Source organism: Phocoena phocoena, chromosome 8 (assembly GCF_963924675.1).
Source record: "Phocoena phocoena chromosome 8, mPhoPho1.1, whole genome shotgun sequence".
NCBI classification, from domain to species: domain Eukaryota; kingdom Metazoa; phylum Chordata; class Mammalia; order Artiodactyla; family Phocoenidae; genus Phocoena; species Phocoena phocoena.
Genome location: NC_089226.1, coordinates 107,307,495 through 107,321,870, shown reverse-complemented (window position 1 = coordinate 107,321,870; position 14,376 = coordinate 107,307,495). Strand labels below are relative to the sequence as shown.

At 54.5% G+C, this 14,376-nt stretch overlaps 1 protein-coding gene across 1 annotated transcript in view; it reads left to right on the top strand.

Annotated features, from left to right (window-relative positions):
* Positions 1-14,376, top strand: part of SHANK2 (SH3 and multiple ankyrin repeat domains 2) — a 456,320-nt gene that overhangs the window by 19,080 nt on the left and 422,864 nt on the right. The window contains exons 2-4 of the mRNA XM_065881611.1: positions 3,661-3,864; positions 8,685-8,756; positions 10,756-10,864. Of these exons, the coding sequence (XP_065737683.1) occupies positions 3,661-3,864; positions 8,685-8,756; positions 10,756-10,864 (385 nt within the window). The remainder of the gene's footprint in view (positions 1-3,660; positions 3,865-8,684; positions 8,757-10,755; positions 10,865-14,376) is intronic.

Here is a 14,376-nt window from a genome sequence, read left to right as displayed (position 1 = left end):
TGTGTGTATATGTGTTCGCATGTGTGTATGTACAGGTATATATGTGTGTTTGTATTTGTGTGTCCGTACGCGTTTGTATACACACGTTTGTGTGTGTATGTGTGTGTGTGCGTGTGTGCCAGTGCACACGTGTGTGGGGTTGGGGCCAGGGCAGAGGTGGTACCGACAGGCAGGACGTGGGGAGTTATTGGCTTCAGAGGGGACCCTGGCGGCCGCTCAGGGAGTCAGGTTGTGTGGGCCCGAGGGGCATGGGGTGAGCTCGGTGCAGTGGCCACTGGGGTGGTGAGAAAGGCTTGGGGCTGCTGGGCAGTGGAGGTGGGACAGATGAGGACTCACACACCCGAGGTCATGGATTAATGCAGACCAGTCCACAAGCTGCGGGAGAGGACGCTGTCAAGAGGTCCTCCTGGGCTTGTGGCATGGGAGGAGGGGCAGCCGCTGAGATTGGGGAGCAGGAGGGGAGGGGCAGGGAGGGACGATGGGGGCGTCTGTTTGGGGGTTGAGTTGTTAGGTTGGTGTTATCACTTAGCCCACGCTGGAGCCACTCATCTGTCAGCTGGCGTCCAGGTCCCTGCGTCTCCCTGCTCGGTGAACTTGGGCTCATGGTCAGCACCTTCCTTTGTGTCCAGGGTCCTGCCACCGGTCCACCACCGTCACCATTGCTGGCTGAGGAGCCTGTTCCAAGATTTTGTTAGTCCTGTGAATTCACACCAGGGTGAAAATCTTTGTTTGAAGTGCTTTGTTCTTCGGGGGTTTTCTTTCGTCCATCCTCCCTGAAGCCCAGCTGTTAAGTAGAAGAAAGGACACCACGTCCGTGGTGCTCCCCTGCTTTTTCTGGGAGACACGTCCGCGGCTAATCTCAAGCACCACGTGCCTTGAGACCTGTGACGTTGTCTATTTTTCAAAGTATCTCGGAGCATAGCCTTTACTTCTTTGAAACAAGTTATTTAGCATCTCCCAAATAGCGTCCCTTGCTGTGGAGGTGAAACTGCTTCTCCCTTGTAACTGTCAACGTTTGACATTGGGGCAGGTTGACAGGTCGTTGGAAAATCTGAACAAAGGCAGTATCTCCCTGGTCCACAGAGGACCTGAACGTAAGTATTCTCTTCTGTTTTCTCAGTGACTAGACGTCTGGTGTTTTATGATTTGTCCGCACTGAGGTGCCGTGTGCACAGAGAGGAAATGACGTGTCAGTTAAATAGCGAGGACTTCCGAGCCGGGCCGATACAGCTTGGGTTCGGATTGAACCTCCACCATTTTCTAGACACGCGACCTTGGGGTGGTTACGTGAGTCTCGGAGGCTCAACTTCCTCATCTGGAAAACGGGAATAGTAATAACTGTTATTACATTGTATTTTAACATACAATTATATATTATAGTTATTGATATAATAATCACACTATATCAGTAATAATGATTATAACAATAGCAAGACTCTCCGCTCGTGGCTGTGTCGAAGGTAAATGTAGTTAGCACAATTTCTGGCATTTAGGAGTCAGTACGTGTCAGCCACGACCGTGTCATCGTCACGTTCACTGTCATCGCCATTATGTTCACTACCGCCATCATCAACACCGCCACGTCATCACCATCACCATAAACATCATCAACACCACCACGTCATCACACCCCACGAGGCTTTGAGCTCCTTAAGGGGCAGGAACCCTTATCTTCTGGGGGGACACAATTCAACCCATAATGACATGTATTATATATGTTCCGTCTGCTTCTTACAACTGCCCTGCAAGTTATGCAGTTACCATGGTTTTCATCACAGAAACAGGGGGACCACTGGGTTGGTAAATTTGCCCAGGATCCCAAGGTTAGCGTATGCGGTTGGGTTGGAAATCCAAGCCTTTCTGACCTCCGAGCTCCTGCTGCTTCTAGAGCAGTTTCTCAGTGGCGCCCTCTTGGCGTTTTTTTTTGGAGCAGGACATTTCTTCATTGTGCTGGGCTGGCCTGTGCGCGACTCAGCATCCCCAGCCCTGCCCCCTGAGTGGCAGTGGACGCCAGTCTCTGGGATCATCTACAGTAGCCACACAGATCCCCCGGGGGATGGTTTTCAGGCTGTGCTTTGCTCAGCACCCACTTGCTGGCAGGATCCTTTCTGCCGGCCGCAGGGAGGGAGCCTCAGGCCCGCTTTGGATGCTGGCCTCTAAGGGAACTTGAGTTCATGCATCCATGTAGCTGGAACCAGAGGCCGACAACGATTCTCAAAGCAGGAACTGGCGAGATATCCACGGCCCTACTCGGTCACCTCTGATACAGCTCCACCGTTGCGTTGGGAGTTTCCAGACAGTCTTCTCATTCAGGCGAAGATGGCAGGGGTGCAGCTGGCAGTCACTGAAGCGAACAACCGGCCCCCGCCCAGCCTCGCAGCCCCGAGAGGAGCTCTGAGCCTTGCTCTTGAATTCAGTCTTTGCCATCGGAGAGGGACAGACGGCACATTCATGCCCGTGGGGTCAGGTTTCTCGGCAGTGGGGTTCCGGGCTGCCTGTTCAACCGACCTGTTGTTGAGAGTAGGGGTATCCTCTTACCCAGCAGGGAGGAGCTCTCCCGAGGCAGAGGGTCAGGGAGATAGTAGGGCCTTTTGCATCCTTGGGCGAGCAAAATCCTCCTGCAGAGGATTGGTTCCAGCCTCATACGCAGTCAAACTTGGTCGTTTCTGAACGCTCTTACAAGTGATTAAGCACATTATTGAGCCCCTGCCGATGGCCGTGCAGTAGAATATAATTTTAATTCAATAAAAATTAGAAGTGATGGTCAGGAGGGGATTTGGCCTAACGTTTGTTTTCCTGGTTTATTGGCAGGTCTCGCTGAAGGGACCTGGGAACGCGACCAAGTCGTGTCATTCTGGTTCTTAGCGTCTTCGCTCTGTTCTTGAAACGTGTTCGTGGTTGGTTTGCAGGAACCGTCTGTACTATTTAGCTTCTTCAAAAATTAACTTTCACGGCAATTGATACGATTTCTAAATCAAATCATTCTTCATAATTGCCGTTCTTTATGGTTTGGGAGGGGCGGTGTCAGTGCTTTTGCAGCTGTTACGTTCAGAGTCAGGGGGGTGGGGCGCTTGTGCCCTGGGCTTTCCCATCAGTGAGCTTACGAGAGGAGACATCCACCTGGGCCTGAGATGCCAAGAGAGAGCAATCGGGGTAAAAACAAAGCCACACGGTAATTCACTCGCGCCGTCGTCCTCACTCTGTTTCCGAGACCAGCTACAGCAGCATCACCTTGAAACTTGTGAGAAATGCAGCTTCTGGGGCCCGACCCAGACCCGCTGGCTCAGACACTCTGCTTGGAGGGGGTGCGGGTTAACAGTCTGTGTTTAACAAGCAGGGAGGTTTGAGAAGCTCGGTACAAGTGAGGGAACTGCCCAGGGCAATAGGTGGTGGGGAGTGATGACCAGCAAACACAGCTGGTCCCAGAGACTGGAGCCAATGGTGAGAGCTGAGGCCACAGAATCAGTGAGTCGATCTGAGCTTTTCCCCTTTTATATTTACCGAAGCGACAAGAAGGTCGTATTTTGCATCCAGAAAAACCAGGGGGTCCAGAGCTCAGAGGAGCTCTCAGGATGGAATGGAAGCACCTTTGGCATCTCTGACCACGTGCCGGGGTGGCATCCTGCATCACTAACCAGGGGTCTCTGTCCTTCCGCGCAGAAGTGCATTCGATTTAACCCAGATGCGACGGTGTGGGTTGCGAAGCAGCGGATTCTGTGCTCGTTGAACCAGAGCCTGAAGGACGTCCTGAACTACGGGCTGTTCCAGCCGGCGAGCGACGGGCGAGACGGCAAGTTCTTGGATGAGGAACGGCTTCTGCGCGCGTACCCGCAGCCCGCGGGCAGGGGCATCCCCTCCCTGGAGGTACTGGTCACCGCCTCAGAGCCTGGGCGTGATGGTGGAGGGAGGACCTTCCCCCAGTTGCACATTTGCTTCGGACTCTGGGAAATCGCTCTTAGCTCAGGACAGTGGTGTGCATTCTCAAGGTCGCGGCAGATTTTGTCCTGATTTGCGGACCAGGGTGCAATTTTTAGCCATTTGTTTTCCTGCTGTGGATTGGATGAACTTGTTGGAGGGACATCTTGGTGTGAGCGGACCATGGGTCTGACTCAGGCTCGCGTCACCTGGAGCTGTGAGCCCTGGGGACGCAGAATGGGGTTTGCTTCTACCTCCCTTGAATCTCCCCCGACACCCCGCCCTTGGGCTCAGGGTGGCCCGTGGCCATCCAGCTGTTGTCAGAAGCATGACTCCCGGGAATGAGCTGTGGGTTCTTTGAGCCGCTGTGGCCAGTCATGTGCTCTTGGGCTGCCTCGTGAAGTGGTGGGTGCATACACCCGGCAAGCCTTACATCCACAGAACGTGTGTCCCCCGGCTCTGCCCTGGGGAGCCCGGGCTTGCTGCACCCTGAGTTTACGTATGGTATTTCCACATGGTATATTTTTATTTATTTTTATTTATTTTTTGCGGTACGCGGGCCTCTCACTGCTGTGGCCTCTCCCGTTGCGGAGCACAGGCTCCGGACGCGCAGGCTCAGCGGCCATGGCTCACGGGCCCAGCCGCTCCGCGGCATGTGGGATCCTCCCGGACCGGGTCACGAACCCGTGTCCCCTGCATCGGCAGGTGGACTCGCAACAACTGCGCCACCAGGGAAGCCCCACATGGTATATTTTTAAATTAATTTTTAAGCAACTATACTCCAATAAAAACGAATAAAAAATTTTCATTGGCGCATAGTTGATTTACAATGCTGTGCTAGTTTCAGGCGCACAGCAAAGTGCATTAGTTATCCATCCACATACAGTCACTCTTTTCCAGGTTCATTTCCCATATAGGTCATTAGAGAATATTGAGTAGAGCTCCCCGTGCTGTGCAGTAGGTCCTTGTTGGTTATCTATTTTATATACAGTAGTGTGTATATGTCAATCCCAATCTCCCAGCTTATCCCTCCTCCCCCGCCCCACAACTGTTAAGACAGCGGCACAAGTAGGTGGAAATGTGGTCGTTTCTACTGTGACCCCACACGTCACTGTTATTATCAAGTGATCGCATTCGTTTCAGCTTAGTCAACAGTGAGAGCCTGTGAGTGTGGCGTCGTGGGTGGCATCTGGGCCCTCGAAGGGGGTTGGTCTGAAGTCAGAGACATCCTGGAGCACGGCAGCCCCTCATCTGCACATTCCCAGGTCTGACAGTGACCTTGAAGCTGAGGTTCTGAGACCCCCAACGTGTGTTGGACCAGGGAGAAGGGTTTCCGTCAGGAAAAGCTGGGATGCCCCTGGGGAGTCAAGTGGTTCCCTGTTCTGGCCTCAGTTTGCTCACCTGTGAACTGGGTGTCCATTGAAAAACCCCTTGTCGGGGGCCTGCTCACAACCTGCCCCTTTCTCGGCGTGGCCCACGTGCATGGGACAGTCAAGGTTCCGGTCTGATGGAGCTTACACTCCTGTAGGAGATGACAGGCCAGGAACAGTAAACAAACAGCTCATTTGGGGGCTGATAATTTCTATAAAGACAGTAAAACAGGGCGAGAACAGGCAGTCCGGAGCCTACCCTTGATCGGAAAGCGTCTTGGAGGAGGCGACACGGGCCCGTCCCCCGGCCCCCGAGAACCGAACACGAGGAGGCCTGGGAGAGCCCGGTGGGACCTGGGCAGGGCTGTGTCCTGCCTTTCAGGGCAGCCGGCACGCGTGTCCTTCTGCTGTCCCATCCAGGGACTCGTGGCAGCCGAGGCTGAGAAGCGAGCACGTGAGCATGCGTTGCCCCATGTGGATGGGTGGTCTGTGACATCAGATGGACTTGGTCCAGTCCTGGTCACTGTGGGACCCTACGTGCCACCCCACAGCCTCTCTGAGCCTCAGATTCCCAGGTTTGAAATCGGGGGAACATTACTACCATCTTCTCGGTGGCTGTGAGGCTCGGGTGAGCTATTCCTTGGGACAGTGATCTTAGCATAAGGCCAGGGAATGGGCGAGTGCCTGCACTGGTGGGTGCTGTAGCTGCTCCTGCCATCAGCTCCCGTTGCCACGAAGGAGTCACTTACACGTGTTCATGCATCTCCTTGGATCACCGTCCTGCCGGGTGGTCCGCTGTGTGGGGCTGAGCCGGGCCTGGAGGTGGACACGCCAGGGGCAGCCTGGATCTGAGCTCTTTGCCTTGGATCGTGGCCGTAAAACACGGTTGGCTATGTAGGAAACACAGAGAAAAGAGCAAGAAGAGGATGTGTGTTTCTGAGCCTACATCCCTCTAGCCACAAGCCGTAAACATTTATGACTGTGGAAATAGACATGCTCCTCCATGTGCCTCCTCCGCGTGTCCCCCTCCTGCCAAGAGATGTTATCGACCCCCGCATATTTCTTTTTATAACTGAAAAAGCACCCACTGACTTGAATTCCTACAGATCCGTCAAGTTAGCAAAGTCTGTTACGTCCCCTCACGTCACTCTCAGTGGCTTCTGAAGCCTCAGAGCCGTGATGCGTGAAGATACGCAATAGGGAGTTTCACGGCCGTGCCCAGAATGTGCTGTCCTGGTTGAAGCTAGAATCTGAGGGCTAGAGTCCTGAAACGGCCTGCGTCTCCTCCTGCCAGGTCAGTCCGAGAGGGCGGACACTTACCGTTTGCGACGGTGCACGTGATCCAGGTACTGGGTGCAGCCTGCGTTTCACGGGACTTTCTGATTTCACTGGTTTATTTCGGCACCTAAAAAAATAATCAAGTTTTGGTCTGTGGCACCAAAGAATTTTGTCTGTCGTGGGATTGCTCTTTTGTTTGGAGTGGAGGGGAGGAGCTGATAAGGTGGTCACTCTGGAAACTTCACATGGGATGAGACTTTCGGGGTTAGGTCACCCCCTGCTCTGCACCCTTTGTGTCATGCCTGTGCTTCTTTAAACTCCTCGGAGTGGGAGGGAATCAAGGGAAGTTGGGGAGGGAAGCGTCTGCCCAGCACCGGTTCTGTGCCAGGAAGCTCACATTCAATCCTCGGGGCACCCTGGGAGCTCTGTGATCCCCGTGCGACAGACAAGGAAACAGAGTCTGAGATGGGGCAGGTGTCCAGCCCAGTGACTCGGCTGCTAGCGAAACGGAGCAGGACCCTATGGGCCTTCCCTCCCCGCCGTGTCCTCCGCCTGCCTTTTGTCTGTGGAAAAAGTTTAATCAAAGAATATGTTTGGGCTTTCCTGGTGGCGCAGTGGTTGAGAATCTGCCTGCCGATGCAGGGGACGTGGGTTCGTGCCCCGGTCCGGAAGGATCCCACGTGCTGTGGAGCGGCTGGGCCCGTGAGCCGTGGCCGTTGAGCCTGCGCGTCCGGAGCCTGTGCTCCGCAACGGGAGAGGCCACAGCAGTGAGAGGCCCGCGTACCGCAAAAAAAAAAAAAAAAAAGAATATGTTTAATCAGAGAAGTGAGAAAATGCAGAAACAAAGGAAAACAGTCAAAGGAGACCAAATAATAATAGTTTAGTCATTAAGCATAGTCAAGGACCTTTAGTTCCTCCTCAAGGGCTAGAGATAATATTCTGAGCCGTATCCTGTGAGCCGTCTTATAGATACTGAAACCCCTACCAGGTGGAAGCAGTTAAGTGCATGGTGACCAGACCGTAGCCATGACATAAGCTGCCACAATTCTGAGAATTGACCTCAAAGAAATGGGAACAAACCAACCCTGGAACTGAGGCTAACAGGACCTAAAGCAATCAAGATGCCGCTGGTCAGAGCACCGATGACCAATTTCAAGATGACTGCCAGAGCTGACCGTGCCGTGTCTGCATGTAGCCCCCTCCCTCTGTCTACAAAAGCTCTAGCCAGTGGGGGGGAGTCGGCCTTTGGACGGGAGTCCACCCTCCCTTGCCTCCAGGCTGCCAGCATCTACATAAGGCAAACTCTCCTTTCCACCAACCTGGCCTCTTTATTGGCTTTTGAGCGGCGAGCAGCCGGACCCCACTTTCCGTTACACTAGGGCGGCGGCGGGGTGGATTTGGAGCTGTCTCAGCTCAGAGTCCCAGTGACTCCCAAGCTGCCAGCCTGCTTCCCAAACCCGCCACAGTGCATGTACTACAGAGGCAGCCAGGGCACCCAGGAGAAGGAACAGGGCATCCGGTGAAAGGCGCTGGGGATTCGGAAACAGCCTGCGGCCCCAGTGCACCCTCCCGGGCGCCATCACTCTACCTGAGCCAGGTAGACTTACTCAGCGAGCCCCTCTGTTTCCATGACGTCTCTGCCAGGTTAGAGGAGGTGCTGTGCCGTTTGAAGGAATGAGTCTGAGCCCCAGAGTCCCAGGTGGAGGCTGTGGGCTGAGGGCAGGTGGCTTTGCCAGGCTGGGGCTTTTGAATGTGTTTAATAAAGGTTGACGATGTCGAAGACAGAGCCCGCGTGAGAAGCGGGTCCTGATTTGCTGCCATGCTGACGATGCAGAGGAGAGCAGAGCACACCAGGCTCCCCAGTCCTCATCCCTCTGTGTTGCTCTCATTTCTTTTTGTGACTTTCCAGCCAAAACGGCGGCAGCATCTCCGCAGAAGTTACCCTCACGCTGTCGTAGGCTCTGTGGTGCGAACGCAAGTAGTTTATTTAACACAAAAGGGTTTGCTAGGGAGCCCCCGCCCTGGGTGAAATACCCACGGACAAGGCAGGTGTTTCCTCTGAACGGCTGCGTGAAATATTTACCTGGTTTTCTTTTTTTCCTGTTTGTGTGTCTGTGCCAGTTTCGCTACAAGAAGCGGGTGTATAGACAATCCAATCTGGATGAGAAACAGTTGGCCAAGCTGCATACGAAGGTAAGCCAGGACTGGTTGTGCCGACCCTTGGTGTTCATTTCTGCGTCATCATCTCAGAGATCGGGGAGCTCTTGGGCAGAGGGTTCTTCTTCCTGTGACGTGCTGAGGCTGCTGCCGCCAGAGCCGCGCTAAACACCACCATCGTCTCCTCCCGTGTGACGCAAACGCAGTCGATGCCTGCACGTAAGGGAACTAGTATCCCTGAGAGTGGAGATTGGGGCCCTACTTTCTACTCACCTCCTCCCGGGTGTTTCTGGGAAGAGGGGTGGCCGCTCCCTCTGAGCCTTCGCTGCCGAAATAGGGGACAACACTGAAGTAGGTGTCTGGTGCCGCCACTCTCGTGATTAAGGTGCTGTTTACATAAACTGCATGGAGGTGGGACGCACAAGGGAAGCGGGGGAGAAGGAGAGAGTTAAGGAAAGAGCTGCGGGCTGTGTTTCAGGCACACCTGCACTCCGTCAGGGATGCTGTGCCTGTCCAGGGCATGCAGGAGCTGGAGAGTGCAGTGAGCACCTCGCTCAGCACGGAAAAAGATGTGTGATACCCAAGGATGCTCTCAGATGCCCTCCTCCAGGTCCAGCCCCTCCCCGGAGAGCCTGGAGCGTTCCCTGCAGAGCACAGGGAGAGCCAGAGTCAGGACGGTGCCCGTTCAGCTTACCTAAGCCAGCCCTGATCTGCCCAGGTGAGCTCACCTGCAGCCATGAGTCCACAGAGAGCGTCCCCAACCTCTGGGGTCCCCTTGTTTTTGTTTGTTTCATCCCTCCATTCGTATCAGGATGGACCTGTGGATTTTCATCGCGTTCAGTGGGTTATAACCTGCCATTCTCATGATTTATTTTTGTGCCCAAGTTGTCCGGATGTGGCTGGTGGCCCTTCTGCCTGGCTCTCCTCCCTCTGGCGCTGTCCCCACCATCCTTTGAGTGCTGACGACTTTCAGGCACAAGACGGTCAGGTTACTCTTGCACTTTCCCTGCCCAGCCCTGGAATCTGCCCACACAGGGGTATTTAGATCCAAGTCTGGTCTGGGCACTTTGGGTTTTTTCGATTACTCTCTAATGTGTACATGAAAATGTGTTTGTGCATTTAAAATAATGTCGATTAGTAAATGGCAATGAAGGTGTTCAGTGAAACCAAGTGTATCCCGTGTCCTTGAGCGTTTGTTAATGTTTAGTCCCAGAACGTACAGAAAGCATCCAGGTGGAGATCTGCGGGCTGAAGGGTCCAGGGGTTGGTTTCAGGGTGACTGGGGAAGGGTGTGGAGTGCGGCTGGAGAACTGAGCCAGTGAGAGCATTTGACTCATCTGACAGAGGCATCTCAGGTACTGTGGTTACCATCAAATAGCCCAGGCTATCTGCTAGATGGACAGAAAATTATTATTTTCCTTGCCGTTGAGTCTGGGCAACCTGGTCAGTGTTGAGCCCCTGGTCATTTTGGTCTCACGAGGAGTGACTGACTCCCTCACCTTGAATCGCTCGGTGGCCCAAGCATCCCTGTGTCCACCTGCAGGTCACGGGATCAAGTGGGTTACGCTGAACGAGCAGTGCCCTTCTGCTCTCCGTAGCAGCCAACGCTTTAGAGATTAGGAAACGCAAATACCAAATCCTTATCCTTGGGCCTCGCTCAAAAGAGGATGGAGTCAGAAGACCTGGGGTGCACCCTGGAAAGTGTAGTTTTTCAAAGTGGTTCAGGTGGCTCATCCTTTTGAAAGTGAGGGAACATCCTGTGACTCTCGGCAAGCGCAGAGGTCGGTGGGGGATTTCTAGAACATTCATCCAGGACAGGCCAGTTGCGTTTGCCATGTGCTGGGCTCCGGGCTTGGCCCCGGGGTTCCAGATGCAGAAGGATACTGCCTGGTGAGCCTGGGGACTGCAGCGGTGCCCCATCAAGGGGCAGCTCTCCTCCCTGCAAAGGCGGCCAGCCAGGGTGCACCCCGCAAGGAGCCTTCCTGTGGCCTGAAGAGACATTTCTCTGTAAGACCAATTTTGCTTTTCTCTTTAGAGCAACCTGAAAAAATGCATGGATTACATCCAGCATCGTTCAGTGGAGAAGGTCGTCAAGATGCTGGAACGAGGCCTGGACCCGAATTTCCATGACCTGGAGACGGGAGGTAGGGGCTGGTTGGAGACACTTGAGGAAACCCCGCTGGAACGTGGGTTCGGGGAGGAAGGGTGATTCTGTCGTTCGGATTACACGTGCGTGGGCAGCATCACCCTTTGCTGGGTTTTAAAAGTGCTCTCTCCCTCCTCCGGGAGCCTGTGCTAGCGGCATGGAATCGCCAGCATCCGGGAGGTGCCTGGCGAGTGGTAGGTGCTCAGTACGTACCTGAGCTGAAGGACAGAATGAGTGAATGAATGAATGACAACACAGAACAGCCGTCTCATGCCAGCCCTGAGAGACGCACATGCACCCGCATGTGCCTAGCGCCCCCTGCTGGAAACCAAGTCCCTGCGCGTGGGACCTCAGATCACGCGTGGGATAAAACGGTACAGGGCTCTCATCCTCCGCCCCGCTGACATGGGGGCCGGAGGATCCTTTCTGTTTCTTACCAGTTCCAAATGGGCATTAACTTTTGTTTAATCTCATCTCTTCTCTTTTTGTTTCCAGTTTTATGGAAATACAGTTGACGCAAAACATTGTATTAATTTTCGGCGTACAATGTAACGATTTGGTGTATGGATGTACTGGGAAATGATCACCACGACATGTTTCGTGAACATCCGTCACCACTCATAGTGACACGTTTTTTTTTATGATGAGAACTTTTAGGATCTACTCTCTTAGCCACTTTTAAATATACAACACAGTATTATTAACCGCAGTCGCCATGCTGTACACAACATCCCCAGGACTTACTTATCTCGTAACTGGAAGCTTGGACCTTTTGAACCCCTCCACCCATTCCACCCACCCCACCTCCTACCTCTGGTGACCAGCAGTCTTTTTCTCTGGGTTCAGTTGTTTTAGATTCCACGTGTAAGCGAGATCATACAGATTTGTCTTTCTCCATCTGACTTATTTCACATAGCATTATGCCCTCAAGGTCCATCCAGGTTCTTGCAAATGGCGGTATTTCTTTCTTTTTCATGGATGAATGATGTGCCATGGTGGGGCTGGACAGTCCTTTATGCTGGGGGCTGTGCTGTACACTGTAGGATGTGTACGGCATCCCTGACCTTCACCCACAAATGCCAGTAACACCCCCGAGTTGTGGCCGCCAAAGATGCCCCCAGACATTGCACAGTGTCCCCTGGCGGGGGGGGGGGGAGGCACCGTCATCCCAGGTGAGAGCCCTGTGCCTGGGGGACACGTGAACTCGACCAGCTGAGGTGAGGCTGTCGTGAGAGCCGAGAGCAGCTCAGGTGAGGGTCTCCATGGCAACTTGGAGCGTTCATCCGGGCAAGCGGGCGATGCTTAGCAGAGAGCGTTTATCTTGGACTCAGCGGACGGGGCCTCCCTCCCCCTCTCCTCTTGGGTTGGGCCGGTCCTCCCTGTGCCAGTGTCACGTATATGTGTCCCACCTCACAGTTGCTGAACCCACAACAGGGGCGGCAGCTGAAGGAGGGAGCTTTCTCGTCACTTGTGGGGACTCCAAAGCTGGGGCAGGACCCGCACCCGTGCTCCTGCAGCCGTGCACGTCCCCATCCGCACACAGGTGGCCGTGCTGTAATCAGGGTCGACTCCTGTCTCCTGAATTTAACTGAGCAACGTGAGAACAGGGCTGCTGGCTTATCGGTGACACAGCTTCAATGCCCGAGATGCCAGGGGACAGGACATGCTTGGATGGGGACAGGAGAGCACAGGCCTGGAGGGGGGACGAGCGCAGAGGCCTGGCTGAAGGTGAGGAGGGTACCAGCCCGGGCAGACACTTGGTGAGACAGGAAGCTGGGGGTCTGTGCGCCGGGAGCTGGGACGGGGTGACGTGGGCAGGCGGGCTCCCAGGCAGCCTGATGGGTGGATGGAGCACAAGGCAGAGGTGGGCCCTGCCGTCCCTGCGCGGGGCTGACCTTCTAAGGTCAGGAGTGATGGGGCAAGACCCCAGGGGTGGGGAGAAGGGCCTGTAGCAGGTGGTGGGTCAGGGGGCACGGGCATCTGTGGAGAGTCTGGACGGGGAACGGGGCAGCTGTGCAGGGTTGGATGTTCGGTCTGTGGGGGAAGCAGGTATGGGGCCAGCAGCAGGGGCTCTGCTTCCTTGGGGGGGTGTGTGTAGCTGAGCAGAGGGTCTGAGCACCAGGGCAGGGTGGGCACACGGTAAGCACGTGCTGGCTCTGGCCCCGTGGTCAGCGGATGGCTCCTCTGTGCCCTGTCACCTAGGCTGGCTCCCAGCCCGTTGGGCGGGGGGTGGGTGGGTACCGTCCATCACTGCAGTGCAGCTCCCAGCACTTGGGCTCAGACCACACATGGGCCTGTGGATTCCTGAGCATGGACATGAGCCTTCAGGGACAGTGGCAGAGCTGAGCCAGGCCTGGGGTCTGTGGTCCTCGGGCAGCTTCCGGACTGGGCTCCCGCTGGCCTGGCCGCATCCGTGGCTGTTTCCCGATGATTCCCCGGGCTGGACACCGCCCCTCCTGCTCCCCCCTCCCCATCATGAAGCAGGCCTGCTTCACTGGCGGTGGTGTCGCTGGATTCCAAGAGTTTGGATCGACTGTTATTCCAGAGCCGACCCTAACCGAGCTTCTAAAAACACATCAGCCCAGGCCCTAGATTATTTCAAAACGGGGGTCAGCGGTCATTTCTCCTGGCCCCGCCTGTAGTTAGAAACGCTGTCCTGGTGGTGGTGGATGGCGTCATCGTCAGAGCAAATGCAGTGGAGCCTCGGGGACCCGGGAAGGAGAGAGACGGAGGCGACATGTCATCCACTCTCCTCAGAACTGGGATAGACTCGACCCGGGAGCGGCAACCTGTGGAGAAGGTGGCATGGGGTGAAATGAACGCTGGGATTTCCTGAACTATCCCCATGACTGCAGCCTCTGGGCTCACCGATCAGGAAGAACGAACTCTGAGAAAAGAAACAGAAACCTGTTTTCCCCTGAAATCCGTGCAAACTGGCACCTGACAAAGCACAGAATTCAGGGCAGGTGTTCCAGCGAAGGCTGAGACCAGGCTCCGACCCCATCCGACTGGGGACCAGCAGTGGGACGCCCGCCTCCCAGGCAGACAGTTCTTGTACAGGACTTCCCGGATCTCAGCCAATAACTACCAGTCATCAGAAGGTTTTGGTTGGATTCTTTTTTTGTTTTGGAGGGGGGGCTCTGGGCAGATCAATTATCAATTATTATTTATTTTCGGTTTTAACATTTAAAGCAGAATTATTGAACAACCCTCACATGGTGGCTGCCAAGTGGTAATTTTCTACATCAGTTTTATGTCTTATAGCTAACACTCTCTGTAAGGCGGAACTTTCCCTCCCCTCACCCCACTCCCATATTTTTGAAATTAGACTTCATTTTTTAGAGTAGTTTTAGGTTTACAGAAAATTGAATGGCAAGGGTAGGGGGTCCCGTATAACCAGCCACCCCCAGGCTCCCAGGCTACTGACATCTTGTGTCAGTGTGGCCGTTTTTACACTGATGACCCTACATTGATACATTATTATTAACTCAAGTCCACTTTTCTTTTCAG